The 22,914-nt window shown below is 34.3% G+C and overlaps 3 protein-coding genes and 1 long non-coding RNA gene across 4 annotated transcripts; 2 read left to right on the top strand and 2 right to left on the bottom strand.

The window, feature by feature from the left end:
* Positions 1 to 4,120: 4,120 nt before the first annotated feature.
* LOC143367758 (uncharacterized) lies at positions 4,121 to 6,247 on the top strand. Its single transcript, XR_013085088.1, has 3 exons — positions 4,121 to 4,227; positions 4,588 to 4,712; positions 5,239 to 6,247. It is a non-coding gene; the product is annotated as an uncharacterized LOC143367758 (long non-coding RNA).
* Positions 6,248 to 9,817: 3,570 nt separating this feature from the next.
* Positions 9,818 to 17,743, bottom strand: Rcd5 (microspherule protein Rcd5). Its single transcript, XM_076809855.1, has 6 exons — positions 17,398 to 17,743; positions 12,630 to 13,002; positions 12,307 to 12,507; positions 10,561 to 10,980; positions 10,148 to 10,363; positions 9,818 to 10,055 (listed from the first exon to the last, which is right to left on the bottom strand). Exons 1-6 carry the CDS (start codon positions 17,511 to 17,513, stop codon positions 9,966 to 9,968), a joined length of 1,416 nt encoding a protein of 471 aa, XP_076665970.1. The 5' UTR covers positions 17,514 to 17,743; the 3' UTR covers positions 9,818 to 9,965.
* A 1,271-nt stretch (positions 17,744 to 19,014) lies between these two features.
* On the top strand, positions 19,015 to 20,739 carry LOC143367606 (uncharacterized). The gene is made up of 3 exons (XM_076809586.1): positions 19,015 to 19,269; positions 19,700 to 19,877; positions 19,968 to 20,739. The coding sequence occupies exons 1-3, from the start codon at positions 19,117 to 19,119 to the stop codon at positions 20,333 to 20,335; spliced, it is 699 nt and encodes a 232-aa protein (XP_076665701.1). The 5' UTR covers positions 19,015 to 19,116; the 3' UTR covers positions 20,336 to 20,739.
* Positions 20,740 to 21,839: 1,100 nt separating this feature from the next.
* Positions 21,840 to 22,529, bottom strand: LOC143367985 (uncharacterized). The gene is made up of 2 exons (XM_076810277.1): positions 22,294 to 22,529; positions 21,840 to 22,209 (listed from the first exon to the last, which is right to left on the bottom strand). Exons 1-2 carry the CDS (start codon positions 22,451 to 22,453, stop codon positions 21,947 to 21,949), a joined length of 423 nt encoding a protein of 140 aa, XP_076666392.1. The 5' UTR covers positions 22,454 to 22,529; the 3' UTR covers positions 21,840 to 21,946.
* Positions 22,530 to 22,914: the final 385 nt, after the last annotated feature.

Genomic DNA, 22,914 nt, shown 5'->3' with positions numbered 1-22,914 from the left:
AAGACATGCAAAAATCGGGTCCTGAAAAAGTGTACCTGATATCACTAACTCAAAAAATATTGATTAATTCATGTATATATGAGTTTTTAAAGTCATTTTCACAGGTGCTTTTATTATTTCTTGCTCTATAAATGTTTTTTTTTATCAATCTTTGATTAGGATTGGATTTAAAAAAATGTTTTTTTTACAAAAATATAGAAACAGGATTTTTATATTTTATTTCTTGTGTTCGGAAATTGGACAAATAATGGTTATTTCGGTTGCTCCGCACATTTAGTGACCTCACCTGTAACAAATATAACATCGAAACCATTGTTCTCCGGTAGGCGGTATTGAGAACACGTATACTGCTAAAAGAAAAACGCTATTTTCATTATAAAAAATATTTTAATCGATTACAGTCCTTAAGTACATCATTAATTAGGTTTTTCTAGTAGATATTCTTGCATTTACGGAATTATTAGACTTACCTTCTCCGAATGTGATGTAAAATTGTGGCAGTCCAATAAATTTTTGCACTATTAAGATTCACTAAAATACTTCACTCTCTGTAATTGTTGATCACATGATGCTGCAATTACAGTATGTTTCCTACATATGTTTAGGTACAAATTCAGTGCATAACCGATAAATTTTAGAGGTTACTTTACGAGATCTAGCAAGTGGCGATATTAGGTAGTCACCTTATATATATATATTGTATTTGTACTATTACTATTCTCCCAATGTGTTCCCGTGGCTATCTTTATTTCTTTGCTCTTTTACTGCTCTCTAATTTTTTCAGTTGTCAGCATTCTGACCTTCATCCTTTATTCCTCTGACTCCTCTTTTCATTCCTTTTATTTCCTTCCATGTTTTTAAACGCTTCACTTTTTCTTTAGTTTGCCTTTGGGCAAGAGATATTGTATCTTCCCATTATTTCAATTTCTTTCCTCTCTTTACTTCAGTTTCGTCTTTGTTAATTTTCTTCATTTTCCAATACATTCCATTCTAATGTTTTTCCAAATTAAAAGATCAATATTTTTAACACTCATGTTTTATCATCTTTCAATTACTATTGTATGACGCTGTTTATGTTACAATACTCTGATTTGTATCTTACTAAAAGTGTATAAAAATTAATAATCGTTTAAAAATTGAATCAGATTCAAAATTTGCAAGAAATACTTTAAGACGTAAAAAGTATAATTGAAGAAATCCTTTACATACATACTGGAGACTTGAACAATTTTAATAATTTTAATGTTTTTTGTTAAATATTGGAAAAATCTGCCTGAGCTAGAATTTCGACAATTCATTTTAATTGGAATATTCCCTCAGAATTTTTATGAACTTTTTATGGGATCTAATTGTAATAATATTTAATAATAGCACAGTGCACATCAACTTCATAACATCATACCAACTTCACACTAGCAATAAAATCCAATAAGGTAATTGTACAATGTAAATTGAGTAAAATAGTACATGAAAAAATTAGTCGGAAATGTATAACTAATTTCAATATATTTCTTATACATCTCTTCTCCTCTCCTTAAAACAATTTTAAATAAAAATTTGTGTACAAAAAAAATAGTATAAATAAATTTTTTTGCCCATCTCCGATTCTCAAGGAATACTTCACTAAAATCGCCACTCCTCGGCTTCCTTTCGTCATAGGTTAATACGCATTATGTGCTTTGTATTCCAACAGGCTGTATGTACCTACTAATCATATAAAATAGGAAATACTAATTTTGTCAACGTGGGTTAGTCCGTTTTTGTTCCCAGTGCCTTATTTTTTACTAAATAAATAAATGCTCGCACACGAATGTCAGCGTTCATAAACCAGTACTCAAATTTTGTGTACGTAATTTTTATTTAAAATAATTTATTGCCCGTCTCTGTTGAGAATGGTTTATGAGGTGATGGGAGCCGCATCGCAGTTTGTCCAGTGGATGTCGATATTAATTAGCCCGAACAAACAGACAGAGACACCTACCGGAGACTTTATTTTTTACTATGTATAGATATACGTAAGCAATAGGTAATGAAGTATATGTAAGAAATCACTGCGAAATAATTAATGGAGGCGCCAGTTAATTTTAAAATATTAATGCTGATGTTACAAATACATGTACGAAGCACGGGCAATGTCGGCTACTTTAAGCTAGTATATGTACTGAGGATCACTGAAAATACGCCCGGCTACATTTTGTAATGGCCCTCAATGGAGAAAAATGACCAGCCTTGGGACTCTTTATCACCCTTCATTTATAGCTCCTTTTGCGTACGTTTCATTTATACAGGGTGATTCTATATTAGGGCGGAGCGGAAAATTTAAATTTGAATTTTCAGTTGGCCTGGGTGCGAGATAGTTGTCTTTTCATTAACCGAACACAACTGTAAACAAATTTTGAAAAAATATTCATGTATGCAGGTTCCTTTTTCTCCTAAAAAATGATTATGTAATAAAAAAAAAATGGAAAAATATTCAAGAAACCTGCAAACATGAATATTTTTCCAATTTTTTTTTATAGTCGTGTTTGGTTAATCAGAAGATAAATATCCCGCACCCGGGCCACCTGGAAATTCAAATTTAAATTTTCGCCTATATAGTATGATTACATAATCATTTTTTAGGAGAAACAGGAACCTGCACACATGAATATTTTTCCCAAATTTTGTTTACAGTTGTGTTTGAATGAAATAAATAGCATAAATATTTCTTACAAGAGATTTCAATTAGTAAATAAAACCCTCATGCTATCGATTACTTGTACTATCGTTCTTTTATACCTTTGTTAATTCGGAATTTTTAATAAAATTGCAATCCATAAAATCATTTATAGCTCAGTTTTTTTTTCGACCAAAGTAACATTACTATCGTTTATTTAAAAGGAGTTATCATTTTGAATAATGAACTCCGCATTGCATTGGTTTACTCAATATACAGTTTCTTTATCTGAATGTTTTCATAGCATTTACGTAACTCCTTATGAGCCATTTCTCATGTAAATTCGAGATAATCGATTTATTTTATTTACACTACACAAATATTCTTAATCTCGGGCGCTATTTAAAATGCTCATTTATTGGGTTGTCCTTGCAGATCAAGGGTTGAAATCAAATAATCAAAATATCGCGGTATTAGCTTTATCAGACTAATAAAAATCCGGTTGTTTATTCATCTTTTTCATTTAACATATCGTTCTTAGAAGAAAACGATTAAAGAGAAAACACTCTTATAGACAAAAAAAAAATAACCATACGCTTTTTTCACTTGAAACTTAAAACTTAATTTTTATATATTACAAAGGGTTCATCCAAACGTTGATATTAAATCGAAATATATCCAGTCTTTTCTACTACCTTGTCAACTCTTTTCCGATTAAATTGAAATGCAAGCTATAAATTCCGAAAGTTATAAAATCCTTGCAAAATCGAATCAGCGATATCTTTTCTCTGGCAATGTTTATGCTGCCAAAAAAGAGTATAGATAGACATTTGCCCCTACCCTTAAACAAAATAAACGAGTTGTGCTTCAAGAGAACTGGAATGCAACCTGCCTACCTTGAAACTGGCGCGTAGTCGCTTAATATATTGACTCCTTCTTTGTTTAAAATTAAGTGAAAAAGTATTGTATTAAACAAAATGTCCCTCCCTCTCGCGTCAGATTTGCGATTTGCTATACTACTTAGTCTACCAACGCAGCGGTTCATTTTTTTCTCAGAATTAGTAGTACATTAATATTTATTAATTTCGCACGCGTACAAACTATATACATTTTTATATACAAAATGAATAATACATCCGTAGTCCACGTCCACCTCTATCACACGGGGATAGGCGGACGAATTTGTTATGCAAAATATAGAAATTAAGTTAACTGCATTAAACATTTATGTGCCAGGAAGATAACATACTGATTGTTAATTCTAAACATCAGGCGAAGTCAATACGTGTTTCTAGTATTAAAGGAAGTAACTTTTAATCACGTCATAAACTTTGCACTCCCAGCAACGGATCCGAATGCTTCGCAAACGTCTTACGCATAAACTGTCGAACGAAACAATAAAAATCTCCAAATGTGGTTCGTTTGCCGCTTTTTTCTTATTCCAATCTATTCTGAAGATGTTGCATAGTACCAGGGTTTCCCCGTGAGTCTTTGTGCTTCAAGACACGTATATAAACCCCGTCCTGGCCGATGCGATCTCAGTCCTCAGTATGCCGCGACCAGTGCATTTGGTGAGTAAACAATCATCCACTGTGTGTGTGCTTAAATAATTATTAGCGTGTCGGAAAATTTTGCGAGTAAGAGCCTCCTTTGAAGATCATCTTTGACCAAATATTGGTCATCCAGATAATTATATACCTTTTCTTTCCTCCTTTTACTTGAGAAACACTAAACGAATTTGAAGAAAACAGATACTGGATTACGCGTACAGATTAGCTTCATTTTTAATACCCAAGTGGAGCTCTAGGTAAACGTGCTTAGGAAAAACGATACGAAATGAACAAAACAAGAAAGTGGTATTGTTTTTTTTACCGATGTACTTCTTTTAATTCTTCGTCAGCATAAAAAATATAAAATTCTTTTTCGCTCAGGTACTTCTTCTCCTGATGGTGGTGTTGGTGGCCTCCCTGGAGGATTCCCCTGCAGTCAATCGTGCGGAGGCTGAACCATCCCCAAATAATGCTAACGACTTAGAGGCAGATGCGTCCGGCTGGGGGTAAATCGATTGAATTAGTTGATGAGAGTAAATTATGATAATATCACTATGCTATTCTAACGCAACAAAATATTTCAATATAGATTGTACATATTATTTACGGATATACTGTAATAAGAACAGAGCTACTGATTTTCTCAGTGACATACAGTTTTTTTTTATTTTTTTGTTATCGAATCCTGTGTGGAAAATTAGAGAAATATCTTCGTCTTATACAATCAGTAGTCAGAGTTTTGTTGCGAACAGCCTTTATGTTGTAAATTTCACTTGACAAGGAATTAAATGAAATCGTTTAAAAAGGAATCTATTCCTGCCTGGAAATAAATAGTCCACAGGATCATTCTTGAAAATAATTTTGATTATGCTATTGTTATTTTAAAAAGAAAAGAAAGCCTCGCATCTATAATGAACGTAAGAGATTGAAACTCTAAGTTAAAAGTACAGTGCAGCTGAAAGCAATTTTTTTTTCAATTCAATGCAAAATTTATTTATCCACGTGTTTAAGACAAATTGTTACTATTTCAAGATATTCCAGACCATGGCGTTATGGTGGATGGCAAGGCGGCTGGGGCGGATCGAGAGGCGGTTGGGGTTGGGGTTGGGGAGGAAGAGCATGGGGAGGAAGAGGCGGTTGGTGGTAATCACGGAAGAAAATTGCAAATTCGACGATAAAAATGTGAAACCTTTTCGAATACATTTGTAACGTCCTGAGTCTTAATGATTATGTACTTTATTACAAATAAATTTTCTTTACTTGCGAATGTAAGTGCCAATACTATTTCTAGCACGATAACATGGGATATTCCAACAAGAACCACGAATATGCTCATTATTTCGAAAGGTTAAAGGATGTTGCCATGAAAAAAGTTTCGTGATTCAGAGGTGCAAAAAGAAGTCCATTATTTTTCTCACGGTCAACCATTCTTTTCAATCTCAAGATCATCGACATTCCTTTGCGAATTGTATGTAAAACGTGAAACCGCAGGGGTAATAAAACTAAAAGTCGAAAAACTGTTTTACCCACTTCATCGAGATGAAGAAAGGGCGAAATGCGTCACGAAATTCTTAAAATTAAATTAAGCGTTCCACCTAAATTACTTGTAAACTGTTATGTGAAAAAAATGGTTCAAACAAAATTTGTATGGTATCAATGGGGGGGGGGGGGGGCACAATGTAATAATTAATCGTTTACTACGCACTTGTACATTAATAATCATTTAATGAATATCTTAGTAATTATTAGTTTTTGGACCTATATACTCTAATAGATTTTTACTCAGCGTTCAACTCTCTCTCCAATGGCAGGGTCAAATTTGACCCATTACGATTAAAAAAGTCAAGGTGACCTTCATATCTCGATAAAAAAGCAAAATAGCAAATCACAAATTATTACACTGTGTGCCCATCTTGATACCATACAACTTTCGTTTGAACCATTTTCTCATATAACGAAAAGTTTACAAGTGATTTAGGTGGCACGCTGCGGTGAATCACCCCGTGTTTTACATTTATACTATGTACATAATAAAGCTATAAGACATGCTACCTCGCAAATTTTTTAAGCTGATCTTTAAGTACATGCAGCCATAAAAGTGTATGCCCTGGAACCGGTTATGCATTTTAATTCTTCGACTTGCAGCGACGACTTTTGTCATCAGGCCTTTAGGTACATCGGTCCTATGGCATGGGCGCATTTTCACGCCGAGGCAGTAACGAAAATGCAGCATTACCCGGATAAATTGATAATTTCAGGTTTCGGAGAATACCTTTTATTCGGGGTGGTAGGCGAATTGCACACCTCCCATTTCACGTGTCACTGAGTTTTATGAGTTTCGACGCTCGAGCGTAGGGGAAGACAAGGATATGTAGCATTAGCCATTAAGAAGTGAAAAATGTCAACTTCCGTTCTTCTCAACGGATCTTCACGAAAGTGACACCGAACGATTCTTTATTATTTTATGTTGTCCCCATGAAAATGATACCAAATCCGACATAATTCTTATTATAATTGAGGGCTCGGATGGGGACTAAGTAGCGCTCGAGAATGGGAAAAATTATTGTCCAAACGCTAAGAAATATTGGAAAATTAAATGTTGTTAAACTGTATTTTAAAAAATATAGTGTTGTAAAGCTCGTCACGACACACATTTTTTCTATCTACAGTCTGTTTATCGAATCATTACTATTCGAGCTAAAAATTATAAACAAGAAATTTTTCATCGTCCAAAATCAGTGTTTCTTTAAACATAAATTGCGATAACTTGAGTAAATATTGAGGGATCGTTATGAGACTTACAACGTAACTTCAGAAAACTCTAGCGAAGCCGTAAAATGTATGCACAAAACCCTTATGTTAAAAAATGTAATAATATTTAATTAAAAAGACATACTGGACATAACCTATGTTTTTCAACGTTCGTCGTTAAAAAGTATTGAGGCAATTTTGAGGTACATGTAACTTGCAGCGACAAAGTTTTTCCTTAATATACAAGGAAGATTTTCACCAATTTTCACGCTGATTAATAAATAATTGTAGAAGATATGATGATATATATATAAATCTCGCGCGCCACCAACAGTCAGCAGCTGCGTACAATCGCGTTACACTGCAAAGACATGACGTTCTCACTATTATATGATTATATATTACAAAAAAATATTGCGATATTATTTTCGAAATATTTAGTAACATTTTTATTATAGTATTTACACGCAATATTTACAATATTTACACGTTGTAAGGTATCTACTCCATGTTTCGGTTCTGTTCTTTTATAAATTTTCCTTTTTCATTTTCTTTTTGCTTCTTTACACACTTTATTTTTGACTGATGTCGTGCTTAAAATTTTTTTTGCCGAAATCTTGTCCTCTGGAGGTACAATATTCTAGTAAATTTTCAAAGTCTTTACGTTTTTCAGCAGTCACTCCTACTCCGCCTGCCATTGACGCTTTTTGCAAATCTTCCACTCCAATAGATATTTTAATTTTTACAGTAGTTGGTTCCCCATTATAACTATAATAAACATCTACTTGCCCATTGGTAAAATAAATGATATGTACGATTTGACTTATTTTTATTTTCTGTAAATCTTTGTCCGGCATCAATAAACTGTCGTAATTTTTTACTTCAATTTTTGTGGCATCTACCATCTGGAAGGGGGGATTTCGCGCCGTTCTAATTAGTTCCACGTATTCTCCTTCGGTCTCGATTCTTTCCCGCATCTTTTTTTGCTTTCCATATAATCCAAAAGTCCTGTCATATTGGCAGTAGGAGTGATCTCTCACCGGAAAAAGATGCTGAATTTCTACTTGAAATTCAGTAGATATCATTGAAAAAAGTTGTAGCATCGTATAATTATTAACTCGGCGGGATGCGCTACTGGGTAAAATTTACCACAGAGGCGCTAGTTGCGAAAATATGAAGACTGTTTGAGTTTTTATTACAATTTTTTAAAGAACTTTAATAAAGATTTTAAGATACTTCATAAATTTTGTTTGATTCTTAAAACACTGTACTTTGACATAAAAATTACAAAGTTAAAAAAAATATTCTGAAACCGTGGTTTTTTACGTTTCAATTTTGGGTATTTTTCACCCGGTAGCGACGACCTGTGTTACAATATGGGGTGCGCCTCCCGCCGGGTTAATGAATTCACATATAAAATTAATTTACAGGATTTCAAGCCAACATCGTTAAAAATATGTAGTCGAATTTACATGGTATTTAGTGTATTTTGGTATTTATTAACCGACTTCAAAAAAGGAAGATTTATTTTATATATGTACAGTAGGGTGGCTCTTATTTTCGACTTTTGAATTTTCTTCGGGGCACCCTCCAGTCCAGAATACTTCCAAATAATTAAAAAAAAATCCGTGTAAAGTTTGAGCTCGATCGGATAACGGGAAAGGGTGCCCCTGGGCCCTTAAACATTTAAATCATTATATATTTGAATATTTAAGGTCCCAGAGGCACCCTTTCCCCTTATCCCATCGAGCTCAAACTTTACACGGATTTTTTTTTAATTATTTGGAACTATTCTGGAGGGTGCCCTGAAGAAAATTTAAAAGTCGAAAATAAGAGCCACCCTAATGTACAGTAGCGGACGAAAGAAACATTACAACTTTTAAAATCGCATAACTTTTTTAGAATTAGTCCAAACGACATGAGTTTTCTGTTAGGAGCTAGAAGGATTAGTTTGATAAGTGACGTGTTTCGTCGCTTTGAAAAAAATGCAATTGGTCGGAATAACAAAAAAAATCTTTTAAACTTTTTTTGTGAGTCTGTAATGAAAATTCAAAAAACCTGTTTATAGACTGAAGTAAGTTGTATACATGCCTAAAAACCCGAAATCAGCGATTTTCGACCTTCTTCTGCGATTTTTAAGTGTTTCTAGCTCAAAGCAATGTTAACCGATTTTAATGAAATTTTAGGCATGTATACTTACTTCAAACTTGAAACGGGTTTTTTGAATTTCCATTACAGGCTCACAAAAAAAATTTAAAAAACGATAGTTACTATTTTTTTTTACTATTCCAACAAATTGCATTTTTTTTCAAAACGACGAAACACGTCAGTTAACAAACTAATCTTAGCTTCTCAAAAAAAAACTCGTCGTTTGGACCAATTCTAAAAAAATTATGCGATTCTAAATGTTATAAAATTTCTTTCGTCCGCCACTGTATATGACATCAAAGCTCCTGCAAAGTATAGAAAATGATTTATAAAAAGTATATTTTGAGCATCTTGTAAGTGACTAATTATTTGAATCTTTCAATACTTGATCTGTAATACACTACTTCAATAATTAGTGGATTCTCGTGCATAATAAAGAATCGTTTCAAAATTAATTTGTTCTTGTAGATACTTACATATTAAATTGAAAATGAAGCCTCAAATTTATCTAAATTAAAACAGTTAATTTACTCGATTACAGAGTTGAAGATTGAGTTCGGATAATTTAATTTATTTTAGATTTCGTTAGCTTTATTTATATAGACAATTGGACTTTAATTCTTTATTTAGAAATACTGATGTATGAATGAAATGAAAATTTTAATTATTCGGACGAATATCATTATTAACAAGAAAATAAATAACTGCTATGTACAAAATTGAGCAAAATTTATTATTATCTTAATTAAACAATTGTACTGTACTTTATGTAAAGCTTCTGTGTAATGCAATAAATACGTACGAGATAACATTCTGCTCATAATAATGTTGAGTACTAATTAAGGAATGAAATAGTATGTTCACGGCTTCAAATTCAGTTTGACCGCTTCTTGACGTATGACAGAAATAAGTTCCTGATTTATTAGAAATATAAATCTGAGACCTGCGATCTGAAAAAAGAGAATTTTTAGAAAGCATTACGCGTCTTGTCCAAGTTGGGAATTAATTTTATATTCCATAACGAAAAATAAAATCTTGTTACCTCAATTACACTATTATTGTTAAGTTTCATTTTATTTCCAGCAAGAATAGGCCTACTGTCTACAAAAATTGGTCGTTTTCCTTCTGACGAGAGAAAAAAGTCTCCATTATTTCTTAAACGAATAGTGCCTTGCCTTCGTGAAACTTTCCATGCCGGTCCTTCCAATGTCAAGTCTACATCGACATTGTGGTCTTTTGTTGAACGGCCTACAGTAATCTAAGAATACAATGAAACACAGGAATAATGAAGAAAGCTTTGTGAGAAACACAAACTACAAATAATTCCATTCCACCGAATAAATTCTAAGAAATATTTAAGTTTCAATAATAAAATTATTTTAAAAATCAGCAAACCAGTGAATCGGTAAATAAATTTATTATAAATATTTTACTAACATCAGTGTACAAAATTACCTCTCGTGATCTCATTAAGTATCTAACAAGTCTTCCCCTAAGGATCGCCAAGGTTTGATTATCGAAATCTGGTGGATTTACACCTGTCACACTGTCAACCAGGACCTGCCATCTACCCAATTCATTTTCTAATACTTTTATCTCTCTTTTATTTCTCCTATCTGCCGCAACAAGTTCCGCATCCACTAACTCATCTTTCTGCTCAAGTAACTCCGTGTCATTAATCATTTCTTCGGCATCAGAAAAATTAAGAACATGTTCGCCTCTCGGTAAACTTTGCGCAGTTTGATCAGGAAGAAGGTGGTACTGCTTCATCAATTGCCAATGAGCTAATAAAGCCTTGGCAGTTCTGGCAGAATAAAATGTATGCGCGTTTGCTTCGACAAGTTCTTGAAACACTTCCAAGGTCGGTTGAGAAGTCTAAATGAAAGTAAAAGGCATTAATTTTTGTAGTATACATACGAATCATTAAGGGGGTATTTTACCCAAAAGTTCGATTTTTTTTTGATTTTCTAATAGTTTAGGGTTTCGAAAATATGTGCATAAAATATAAAGGTGAAACCCTTGTATCTAAAGAGGCTATGACTGCCAGCAGAGAACAGGTAGCTTTTTTAAGCTGAGGAAGGTTTCCTCTACGGTCCTGGTGTAGCAGATTAGGGATAAGTTACAGAAATTAGTCGTTATCTACTGTAACTTCAGTCGTATAGGTCCTAACTGCATGAAGAACTTTAAACGCGTTTTTCTCGAAACAATTTTTTTAAATTCAGCGCACATTTTTCTCAAAAACTACTGGACCGATTGAGCTAAAATTTTACACACATTCAAAGTGAATGTGTACCTATAGCCTGAACTAGAATTATATCAATAGTTTTAATACAACCTCCCCCACACCTTGTTTTAACTCAAGAAGAGTCGAAAAAATCAAATATAAATTTTTAAACAGCTGCGATTTCGGTAACAATGTCCGGACTTGGTTACATCTAGTTTGGGCGATAACTACACTCATATAGTTTTAAAAAATCTTTGCTACTTTCGCTTCAGATGACTAGGACGGCCACAATTCGTGCGCCCGATGGGGCCGGTTTTTCATGACATGACGAAAAAAAGGGGCTTCGGCGTGGGGTGAAATACCCAGAGCGCATTTTAAGGCTTTTTTAAATAATTTTTTTTTTAAAAAACATGTTTCGATAATACTAGTCTTATGTATCCATTAGAATAAGAACGATTGCTCAATCATAACTCAATAATGAGTTTTAGGTATGTTTTCACTGAAAAATTTCACGTGGGCAAAGACACCCCACCTGAGCGGGTAACATTGCCCACCATGTTTTTGGTATTTTTAAAGTGTACGTTTAAGTAAAGAATTTTTTTTAAAAGCCTATTTAATTAAATCTACACACCATCTACAGTATAATAGTATTTTTCAAAAAAAAATTTAATACACTAGGAGTGATAAAAAAGTTATTTCAAGTTCAAAAGTGGGCAAAGTACACCCCAGTTTACGGTATTTAAACAATTGTCCCGTATACATTATAAATAGATTAATAAATGAAAAAAAAGTTTGGCATTGTTATTCATTGTATTCACTAAAAAAAAGCCTGAATGTTGCCGAATTTTGCGGCGTGATTATCAGAATGACTCCTTAAAAATTAAAATCTAATATGTAACATAATCACTAGTAAAAATAGTTGAAAAGAAAAGAAAAACTGAAACCATTTTTATTAAAGTAAAACGAAATTTAATTACCGATTTTATAGTACCAAGAAGATCTTCTTCTGGTTTACTGTATAGAGTTCTGGCTTGTACACTAGCAATTAACTCTGGATGTAGATTACGCATAGCTTGTACCGCCACTCTCGAAACTGCGCTATCATATAGCAGAGCGTACCATCTTTGTTGTATTTCTTGCAACGTAAAACGGCAAGAAAATTTTGTACCTCTGTGAACCTGTTTCACACCAATAAATATTACCACTTAAGTTCTTTTAATTTAATGAAGCAGCGTCGTTAAATTAATATGAGAATTTGGATTAGCATTCTAAACATTTGTAAGAAAATTCAAACAAATACCATTCTTAAATCGTTTGTTTGTTGTACACCAGTGATCAGCGCCAGATCATCCATAGGCTTCCACCTTCCTAAATCTTTTGTGGCATTCACCGAATGCGAATGATTTTTATTCTTTTTGTTCTTTCTCCCAGGAGCACTTGACCCCCCTGGTCTGCTTGCTCGTCGATTACATCTATCCGACTGAGAGACATTTGCAGAAACTTGAATGGGACTTGGTACGTTCTGCTGTGGAATAGATTCCATTGGAGCGGTAGAAATCGAAACGGTTCTAGATCTGGACGCAGATTTTGTACTCGTAGCTGGTGGTTGTAAGTTGAATGTTGTCTCAACAAGCTCATCATCAAACTTTCTGCGTTTTATCGTCCGTGAAGAGCTGCAATTTCGACAATAACAACACATAATTCAAAAAAGTATTTCAATATAACACAATCAGCCAGATGATGCCTTAGACCAGGCCTGTCCAAGGATTTACTCGCAGGAGCAACCGCGAGTTGCTCTTCGCTCTTGAAGGCACCGAGCCAGGCCCCTGAAGAGCGAAAGGTCCCCATGATGGGGAACAACCGTCGCTCTTGCCTTCGCTCGCAAACCACCCGCTGTGTGCTCTCCAAGGGCACGAGCAAACATTGGACGGACCTGCCTTAGACAGTTATTATGCTTGTACAAAAACCTGACAAGATTCTGCAATCCCTTAAACTTAAGAAAATTGATTTATAAGAATTATAAGCTTCTAACAAGTTACAGTCAGAAACATTGCTGATACAAGTACCCACAATAAGAATCACACCGATGTATTCTTCGCTACCTGATCCTGGCGTCGTGGTACTTTGATAATAATTGATGGTTTAAATCAGAGTTGACTAACTGGTGGCTCGCGAGCCACCAGGGGCACCTCCGCCTTGCTGCCACGCTGATCGCAGTGGATTCCTCCTTCTTTCCTCCTCTTTTTGACTGCGATCGTCAGAGTCCGGTAGGTATGCCCCAGGTGGCTCGCGAGTCAACCCTGGTTTAAATGGACAAGTATGATTACAAAACTAAGAGAAATTAAATTTATCCTTAAAGCTAAAGCCTTGAAAAGAGTTTTGTTCCATAGTATCTATGTACTGTTGCACACGAAGTCATTCCTTCTCTGGTTGTACCATGACTTCAAATAAATAGAATGTACTGTCGTTTGCAGAGAAGAAGGCGCCCGGACGCTGAGCAGGGCAAGGGAGCTACTTCGCTCGCAAAGGCTCCCACCATCTGTGTCCCGTTCGCTTACTTTGCATTGGTCGACGTTGTCGTGTGGGCCAATGCGAGCAAAGTAGCCCCCTCGTCCTGCTCAGCGTCCGGGCGCCTTCTTGTCTGCAAAAGACAGTACACAGGGTGTTGAAAAAGTAAGGTCTAAGACTTTAGGTGCTCATAGTACTCGCAGAAAGGAGTCAGAAGTGCTGAATCATCACAGGTCCTAAAATCAATCCTTCCAGTGTAAAGTGTACTTTGCGAGTCCCTTCCTAGCACACTGAATGTAAACCGAAGAATTTTAAAAGACCAACTTGTAGGACCAGTCTTTCCATATCGAAAGAAATGATGCGTATGGCTTTACCACATTTTTCAATAAATGTCAGACAACACTTAAATCTAATCTGCGGTAAAAGGTGGAGAGGGCAAGGAGATCCAGTAGAATGGTCTCCTCGATCGTTTCACTTGAACCCGCTAGATTCCTTCTTGCAGGGATACTTAAAGAATTTAAGTACTCGTACGCAATAAATAATGTAGTGGCCTTACGATAACCAACAGGGCATATAAGTCAGACAATATAAAACAGAGCAGGAATACTTGAAAATGTACATCGATCTGTAACCCCCAGATGTGAATGTTCTACTCCAATGAAAGGAGGACGCATTGAACATCTCCTGGGAATGTGAAGACAGCCTTTTGCGTTTCAAACAGAAAGGATTGATTTCAGGATCTATGTTGATTAACACGTTGATCGCCCAGCGTGAATCAGTGGAGCTTCTCCAAGGGCCCAAATCCGAACTCGGAGTGTAAACAGCGCGATAAGCTGGAAGAGCCATACGATGAAATTTAAATGTAGCCAGAGCAATTTAATCGGATGAAGAAGAGCGTCACCCGTAAATGGGTGACAGGGCCCCTGCAGGAACATAGTCGTCACCAGGGCTTGAAAACTGTTATAATATCGATTTCGGTTCTCCAAACGGTTACGAAGAACCTTTATTCTGAATAACTGTTATGAAGAACCGAAATTCTCAACTATTATCTGCTTCAGTTACGTTTCCTATTTCCTTCCTCATATCGGTTCCATAACTGTTATTTTTTCGGTTCTACATCGGTTTCGAAACGGTTCTAGAATCAATTTTTGTATCGACTCTTCCCTAATTGATATCATTAACTATTGTAGCTGCAGATTAGGGGAGACCGGGCGCTAGTTGATACGTCCCTCAGTTTGCAATTTTTTTAATTTTTGTTTGCATTAATTACTTAATATCAAATATGCCAAAATATACTTTGGCCCTTCCTCTTTAATATATAGTAAGCGAAAACTTGAGAAAATACACACAAACTGAATGAAAAAATTTGGATATATCAAAACTATTTACTGTTTCTCCATATAAACGAAAACAGTTAAAAAACGATTGTTAACGTCAAGGTACACAGACGTACGCTGAATCGTAATAAAGAATTGAACAACAAACTTCACATATCCCGCTCAAATGGAGCTACATAGATACGGTGTCGAGATAATTCGTCTGTATCAACCTACCCCTGTATCAACTAGCCCTGGTCTCCACTACTGTATATGTGCATATTCTTTACAAAAGAAGAAACATTTATACATATCATATATAATAAAGCGCTGAAATAAATAAATCAGCTAGATATTTTTTACATTCAAACACACTATATCATTCAGAATGGAAAGTTAAAAGTTTCTCATGTTTCTATAAGGATTACGTAAAAAAGATTAACACCTACAGCGATCTACAACTATGATAATGAATGATATCAATTAGGGAAAAGTCGATATAAGAACCGATTCTGGAACCGGTTCGGAACCAATATAGAACCGAAAAAATAACGGTTGTGGAACTGATATGAAGAGGGAAATAGGAACCGCAACCGAAACAGATAATACCTAGTTGGAAATTTCGGTTCTTCATAACAGTTATTTGGAATAAAAGTTGTCCATAACCGTTTTAAGCGGAACCTTTATGTAACAGTTTTAAGCAGTTATTTTCGGGACCGTTCCAAGCTCTGGTCGTCAACCAGATATGGGTGACGTAGCGACCAACGTGTTCAGCATTTTGTATTCCTCTCAGTGAATACTATAAACGCCTAAAGCTTTAAATGGTTTCCTTTGAACACCCTGTATATATAGAAGAGGGAAACATCAAGAGATACATCTTTTGCTCGCCAAATATTAGTTATCAACAAAATAACATTCGCTTATACATAAATTCATTCGGAATGAAAATAACATACTAACTGTAAATAATATCGAGAATGGAGGAAACAAAATAGTCTTTTTTCAATTATTTATAATTTGTTTAGGTAATTATTTATAAGATTTCCATCCTCACCAATTTGAATGATTTTTGGATATGTTGTCGAGGACATGATTCTGAACAACTTTTTCCTATACATGTTACCGCCGCTCGACCTTTGTTTTCGAGATATTCGCGAAAAACTGCTGCTACTACTACACAATTAGGGAATTCAATCCCGGAATCGTAATCCTGGGATCCCGGCTGTTTTTTTGGATTCTAAAACACCCGGGATTTGATATATCAAGTTATAACTTATCCCGAGAATTTCGAGAATCTTTAAAAACGTAAATTACTTTATGAACAACTGAAAAATATAAAAATGGAATCCAAAGAACCTTCGTTTCCGAGATATTTGCGAAAAACTTCTTTTGACTTATTCCGACGCAACGCATTCCACTTTCCAACTTCTCCCGGGTATTAGTATTGGTTGGGGCTAGATTAGTGTGGGGGGCGGGTAAAGCATGATAGCGAACCGATATGAGTCGGGGTGCTAACGGGCATCCGCAAGTTTCTGGTTCAAATTTCTAAACTCACATCAGTTCGCTATCGTGCTTTACGCGCCCCCCGCACTAATCTAGCCCGAACCAATACTAATACCCAGGATAAGTTGGAAAGTGGAATGCATTGCATCAGAATAAATCAGCAGAAGTTTCTCGCAAATATCTCGGAAACGAAGGTCCTGCAGCGGTAATATGTATAGGAAAAAGTTGTTCAGAATCTTCATCTTGATAACATATCCAAAAATCATTGAAATCGGTGAGGATGGAAAACTTCTAAATAATTACCTTTGTTTATATTTACTTGTATAGGTTTTTTGATATTTTCTATAACAAAAAACACACGTAGTTTACCTAAAATGATTATTTATATTCAAAACAGTTTCTCAACTCAAAAATCAAGCTCATAGAATCGAACTCAAAGAATCTCCCTTTGACCTTAAATTTAAATTATTATAAATAAAGAATGTGTCCCAATTATGCATATTTCCTGTTAAATGTGTCGTACATCAATAATCATAGTATAAGTTATTTTTTCATTCTGTGAAACTCACGTTTGAAGAATGTTATTAAATGTACGGATTATTGATATTTTAATGCTCGTGAATTACTTCATTCTAGATTCTAGAACTTGAAAATCAGCTTTCTCTTTATAAATAAAAAGGTACACGAAGTGAAATGGCATTAATAATTAATTCATGAAAGTTAATAAACATTGATAAGCACCTTCTACGTTTGGTGGACAACGGATCCAAATTTGTGGATTCAATGGGTATGTTTAAAAATCCATCAGTACTGTGAGAAAATCCATGGTTTATATTCGAAGGAGACGGAATATCCATAATTTTAGAGGTTAACTTAATGTAAACAAAAAATTAAAACCGTGCATGAATGAATTGCGTCATTATACAATTAATAGTACAATGTTCACAATATCTCAATTAACATTATATTGTACGCCGAATTTCATTAATACTTAGTGTCCGTTTAAAGAAACAAAACTTTTTACACTTCCTGCATTCTAAGTATTTATGTTTCGACTGAAGCAATGAAAAGCAAGAAGCAGCAAGAAAGCAACTGTGGTAAATATCGATATTGGGCGAATTCCACTTACGCCCAAATCGCGTGTGAGTTTCGTTAGGGTAGGTTTCCCTATACGCGACTGGACGCATCGTCAAGAGTTTCAAAGTCGATTTTCTCGAAAATGAAGCACAATATCAAAAAATTGTATATATTTTTCTGGATTTATTTACTTGTTATAAGTCAAAAAGAAAGAGTAAGTTTTTTTAATATCGCGTTTCATTTTCGAGAAAATCGACTTTGAAATTCTTGACGTTGCGTCTAGTCGCGTACAGGAAAACCTAGCTTAACGAAAATCACTGGCGATTTGGGCGCAAATGGAATTCGCCCATTATAGAACTCATTCGATTATGGCCACGCGCCTTCGATTAGTGTTCGACTTCACATGATTGACTTTTTTTTCGGCGAACAATTCTACAGTATTTCGTGAGCATGGTTTAGGGCACTGTGATTCCCGTCTAGAACACTTTTATTTCGCGAGGAAATAGTATGGGCGAATTCCACTTACGCCCAAATCGTCCGCGCCCACGACCGTAGGAATTTTCGATTTATGTAATAAAATGAATATAATAAATTATGTGTTCCTGTTTTCGAGTGTTGCGAGTTGCGATCCTCGCCCTAGCGGCGTTTAGCGCAAGCTCTTTAAGCGCGAAATTCGAACTTTAAAAAGTTAAAGATGAAGTTTATTACATTAGAAATTTGTCTTCGCCTCCTTTCTTATCGCTCGGAAAACAAGGTATTGATTAAAAACAGAGGGACGAACGTACGAAGAAGCCTGTTTCTTCGCCTCGCAATTCATCACCGACGTTGTAAAAGCACAGACATGTTACAATAAAGTCCAACCTTTGATCAATCTTTAAATATCTTTGTTTCGTTTCTTAACAGTTTCGGTTGTTTTGTACATATTTTGCTTTTGTAATGAAAAGGTCATATTAAAATTACATAAAAACATTTGCTCTACAGCAACAAAATGTTTTGAACAGTTTAAAGTTCAAAGACATAACCTAACCGCGGGAACGCTATTCAAAAAAAGGGCACGGGAATAGGGATAATGCATTTTTCAGGGCACGGTAATTGGGACAGAAACATGTATTTTTATTTCAATTAAAAAAATATATGAAAAATTAACATTTTCAACCCGAAAAAATGCCTGAATAAAGAGAAAAGTTCAAAACACCAATATAAATTTTCACCAAGCAAAATTAAAGAGTAGTCAGTAATTAATTCCTTCGCGAGCAAGTCGGCATCAAAGAACCAAGACTGATCACCGTTAAGTTTTCAGTAGTTCAGCTCAACGGTTGAGTTCGCTGAACGCATGCAATATATCAAATCTTAACATCTTATATTTTTCTGATTAGCGTAAAAATGCCTGGCTGCTGCGCCGATTATTGCACTAACTCCGACAAAAAGGGTTATAAAATGTGCAGAATTCCTCAATGTAATAAGAGGAGAAAAGTTTGGATTGAAAATATCAATCGCGGGGATTGGATAGCTGGTCCTAGTGCAGCCTTATGTGAAGTAAGTAAAGTAATAATAACGTTTTATTACATTAAAGGATCCTTAGAAACTATTTCTACAATTAGTTTCTTAATTACAAATGTGAACCTATTTTTTAAAAATCATTCACTTTTTAGTTCATTTTTATAGTAACAAATGCATATAATAATTATTTGAAGTGATCATTATTAAGCATCTTAATGGCAGGGGTCTTAAAAAGAATTATGTTGAAAAGTGCCAAGCAGTGCGATTGCATTGGTGTTGAAGTTCAAAAATGGCATACAGATTGATCTTGCTATTTTTAGTTACTCCTGAGAAAATCACGATTTAGGGCTGTGGTACAATTGTTTGGGACACAAAACATGAATAGCGCGATTGCACTGGGCGGCATTGAAACAGTTATATGTTACACTTTTTGATTTTAGTAATAGATGAAATTAAAATTTTACAGACACATTTTTCTGAAGAAATGTGGGAAATAAATTGCAAAGGACAACGTCAGTTAAAAAGAACTGCAGCACCAACATTATTTAAGCAATCTGCAACACATTTACGTGTTTGTGATTCCCATTCTGTTCATGACAATATGCAGAATGAATTGAAACCTGTGCAGTTAAGTGCATCAAATGGTAATAATCCTGTTGAAAATACAGCTGAAGAAGTTAAATTTCAATTTTCGAATAATTAAAATTTCAAACCTTTTTTTTTATCTAATGCAGATGATACAAAAAAGGAATTGTACGAGGATATTGCTGAGAATTGTGGAGAAAGTGATGCTGAAAATCACACAGAAAATAGTGACATTACACAATTGGTCACAGAATTAAAGGAAGAACGTGAAGAGCAACAAACACCTCTTGAAAGCAGTATTCCCGGGCAAAAAATAATAGCAACGAATACAGACTCTTCAAGGGTTGCTGTGCTTAAAAATCGACTGGCAATTTTGGAAAGAATGTTTTCACGATCAGAACGATCTAGAATTGATTTAAAACGAAAACTCGATACGGCAAGAAAAACTATCCGCAGACTAGAAATGCGCGGATGTACAGTACCTAGAGGTACAGGAGCACGTTTCAAAATTACTTAATACTGATCAAATGTTGAACCACAGCCCTTTGAACTCGAAGAATGATATTATATGTATCCAATCAAAATCGTAAATGAATACGCAATAAACAATTTTGTCGATTGCACATAATTGTTTCGCATCTATAAGGAAAACAAAGATTGTGCATCATGTCATCGTAATATTGTGATCATAATGTGCTGGGTGGAAGAAAAGAGAATGTCTGAACCAGACATCTGAGAATGTTTTAAAACAGGCTTGAGAATAAAACCATTTTTATACTTTGTTACCATACTTAATATATATTTATTCATTTGAATATGGTGTTGTATTAGTTAAATCCTGAAATCATTATGTTGCCTGGTTCGATCGAAACGATGGAATCACAAAGTGTTAGAAATAGATACGCATCATTTTTAGCAATGAAAGATTAATAAAATCAATACATTTGTTGTATTTTCTGTCCTTATCTTTCTCCTTCGTTATAAACAAAATATCCTTTATCATTTCTGTTTTCGTGTACACATTGTGAATGAATTTCATTTAATTTACTGAGAACTATATGAATATAACCAATTTACATTTTATCTCGTTTAAAAATTCAGAATGTGATAAGAATGTTTTATTTATTATATAACAGACTCGTATGGATTACAATGCGAATTCTAAAAAATGAATGATGGAAGCAAAATAATTAATAAAAAAAAAAGAGAGAAATGTGGAAGTAACTCAATATTCAAATGCGTATAATTTACGCAGATAAGTACTTCCTAAGAATGTACATCTATACTATTATATAAAGAGAAGGTCGATTTTTATGTTCGCGCAAAACTCAAGACCTATAGAACCGATCTTCCTGAAATTTTAACTCGTTATTCCTAGATACTCTAGGACGGACATAGGCCATGTAGCATGTCTCAAAAATGCGTTATTAACATGGAACGAAGAAGCGCCTGGTATATTATAAATCTCCCAAAGGAGAGAATGTAGGAGATAATCTTTTCCGAAATATCATGAGGAAATTAACCCTTTTTTTCAAAATACTTAATTTCCTTAAAATATATTAATTCTAATACACATGAAGCAGTCACGCTAATATCTCGGACGAAGCCGACACGGGGGACGCTAGTACAAAAATAAACGTACATCTCTACTTTCAATAATTTTAAAGAATTCAATCTAAATATAACACTATATATTACTAATAGTTAAACATCTTGAAATATCTTTTTTAAATAGTTTTTGAATTGATTGATTTATTATTAAAGAATTAATCAATTACTCTGCAAATTTTGATCACAAACAAATTTTTTACACCTTTATGATGAGTTACTTTTAAATGAGCAGGAATTGGGACATTGACGTACATAAACACTGACACTGACGTACAAAAGTGCCAGAAAGTAATGTAGGAATATGCAGCGCCTTAGATTTGAGAAGTATACGTTCTCATTATTTATTATTACTTTTTCATAAATTCAAACACAAGGATACTAAAGGTTATAGTCACATATACTCCCACATCATAATTTGATACAAATATATTTAATACACAAACTTTTGTAAATTGCAGTTATATATTTAATGAAAAGTACTTAAACGTTAAAGACCATACATGTTTGTTGTTTTTCATCATGCTTTATGACATTTATACCCCATCTCGGATACAAACTTTATTACTATCCTTATTATTTTTTCTGTAAACTGTTTACGAGTTCTCATAGACTGAATGAACTCGCAAAGTGTATATATATGATTTTTTGTAAGATAATCAAGTATAAGTTGCACCAGTTTTTCTCTTTGTTCTGGAGTGGTCTCGTAACAAAGTATGTCTGGTACAGATTTCAAGGTTCCACGTGACATATACCCGGCTATACAACTGCTGATTATACCTCCTAAAAATAGAAACCTTTTCATTACGTATATTTTATAAAATAAATAAGCATTATATCGAAGTATTTAACATGGGCGATAATTACCAGCTACAAGTCCCTTAGATCCACCAAGGATACCAGAAATGGCTGTTGCTGCTCCAACTGCAGTTCCATATGAAACTGCAGAATGAACAGAGGCTTTCATCTGTTTAACAGGCTCGAGGTTTATAATTTCTTTAAACAATCTATTTTTTGATAAAGACATAGTTCTTAAATTGTAGATAGAAAAATATTTTATAGTTTTTATAAACAATTATCGATAAAAATATCTCAAAGCTCGGCGAACAGGTTCTGACTCGAACTGACTCGAACCAGGGGCTTGCATTGATATAGGGACTGGACACAGTGGTGCAGTGATGCCAACAATTGTAGAACGTGGAGACTGTTGCCAGGTTGTAGAAAACAAAAATCCCTTTCAAGTAAATTGTTAGTTTATGGACGGTATTCATAAACGTATCTTAAGATTAAAGGTGGTATTCTCAGTCGCTAAGGTGAATGTCCCAATTTCTGCTCATTTAAGAGGTAACTCATCATAAAGGTGTAAAAAATTTGTTTGTGATCAAAATTTGCAGAGTAATTGATTAATTCTTTAATAATAAATCAACCAATTCAAAAACTACTTAAGAAAGATATTTCAAGATGTTTAACTATTAGTAATTTGTAATT

This window comes from Andrena cerasifolii, chromosome 4 (genome assembly GCF_050908995.1).
Source record: "Andrena cerasifolii isolate SP2316 chromosome 4, iyAndCera1_principal, whole genome shotgun sequence".
NCBI lineage: Eukaryota > Metazoa > Arthropoda > Insecta > Hymenoptera > Andrenidae > Andrena > Andrena cerasifolii.
Note: the sequence above shows the minus strand (reverse complement) of the source record. Positions and strands in the feature narration are given on the sequence as shown.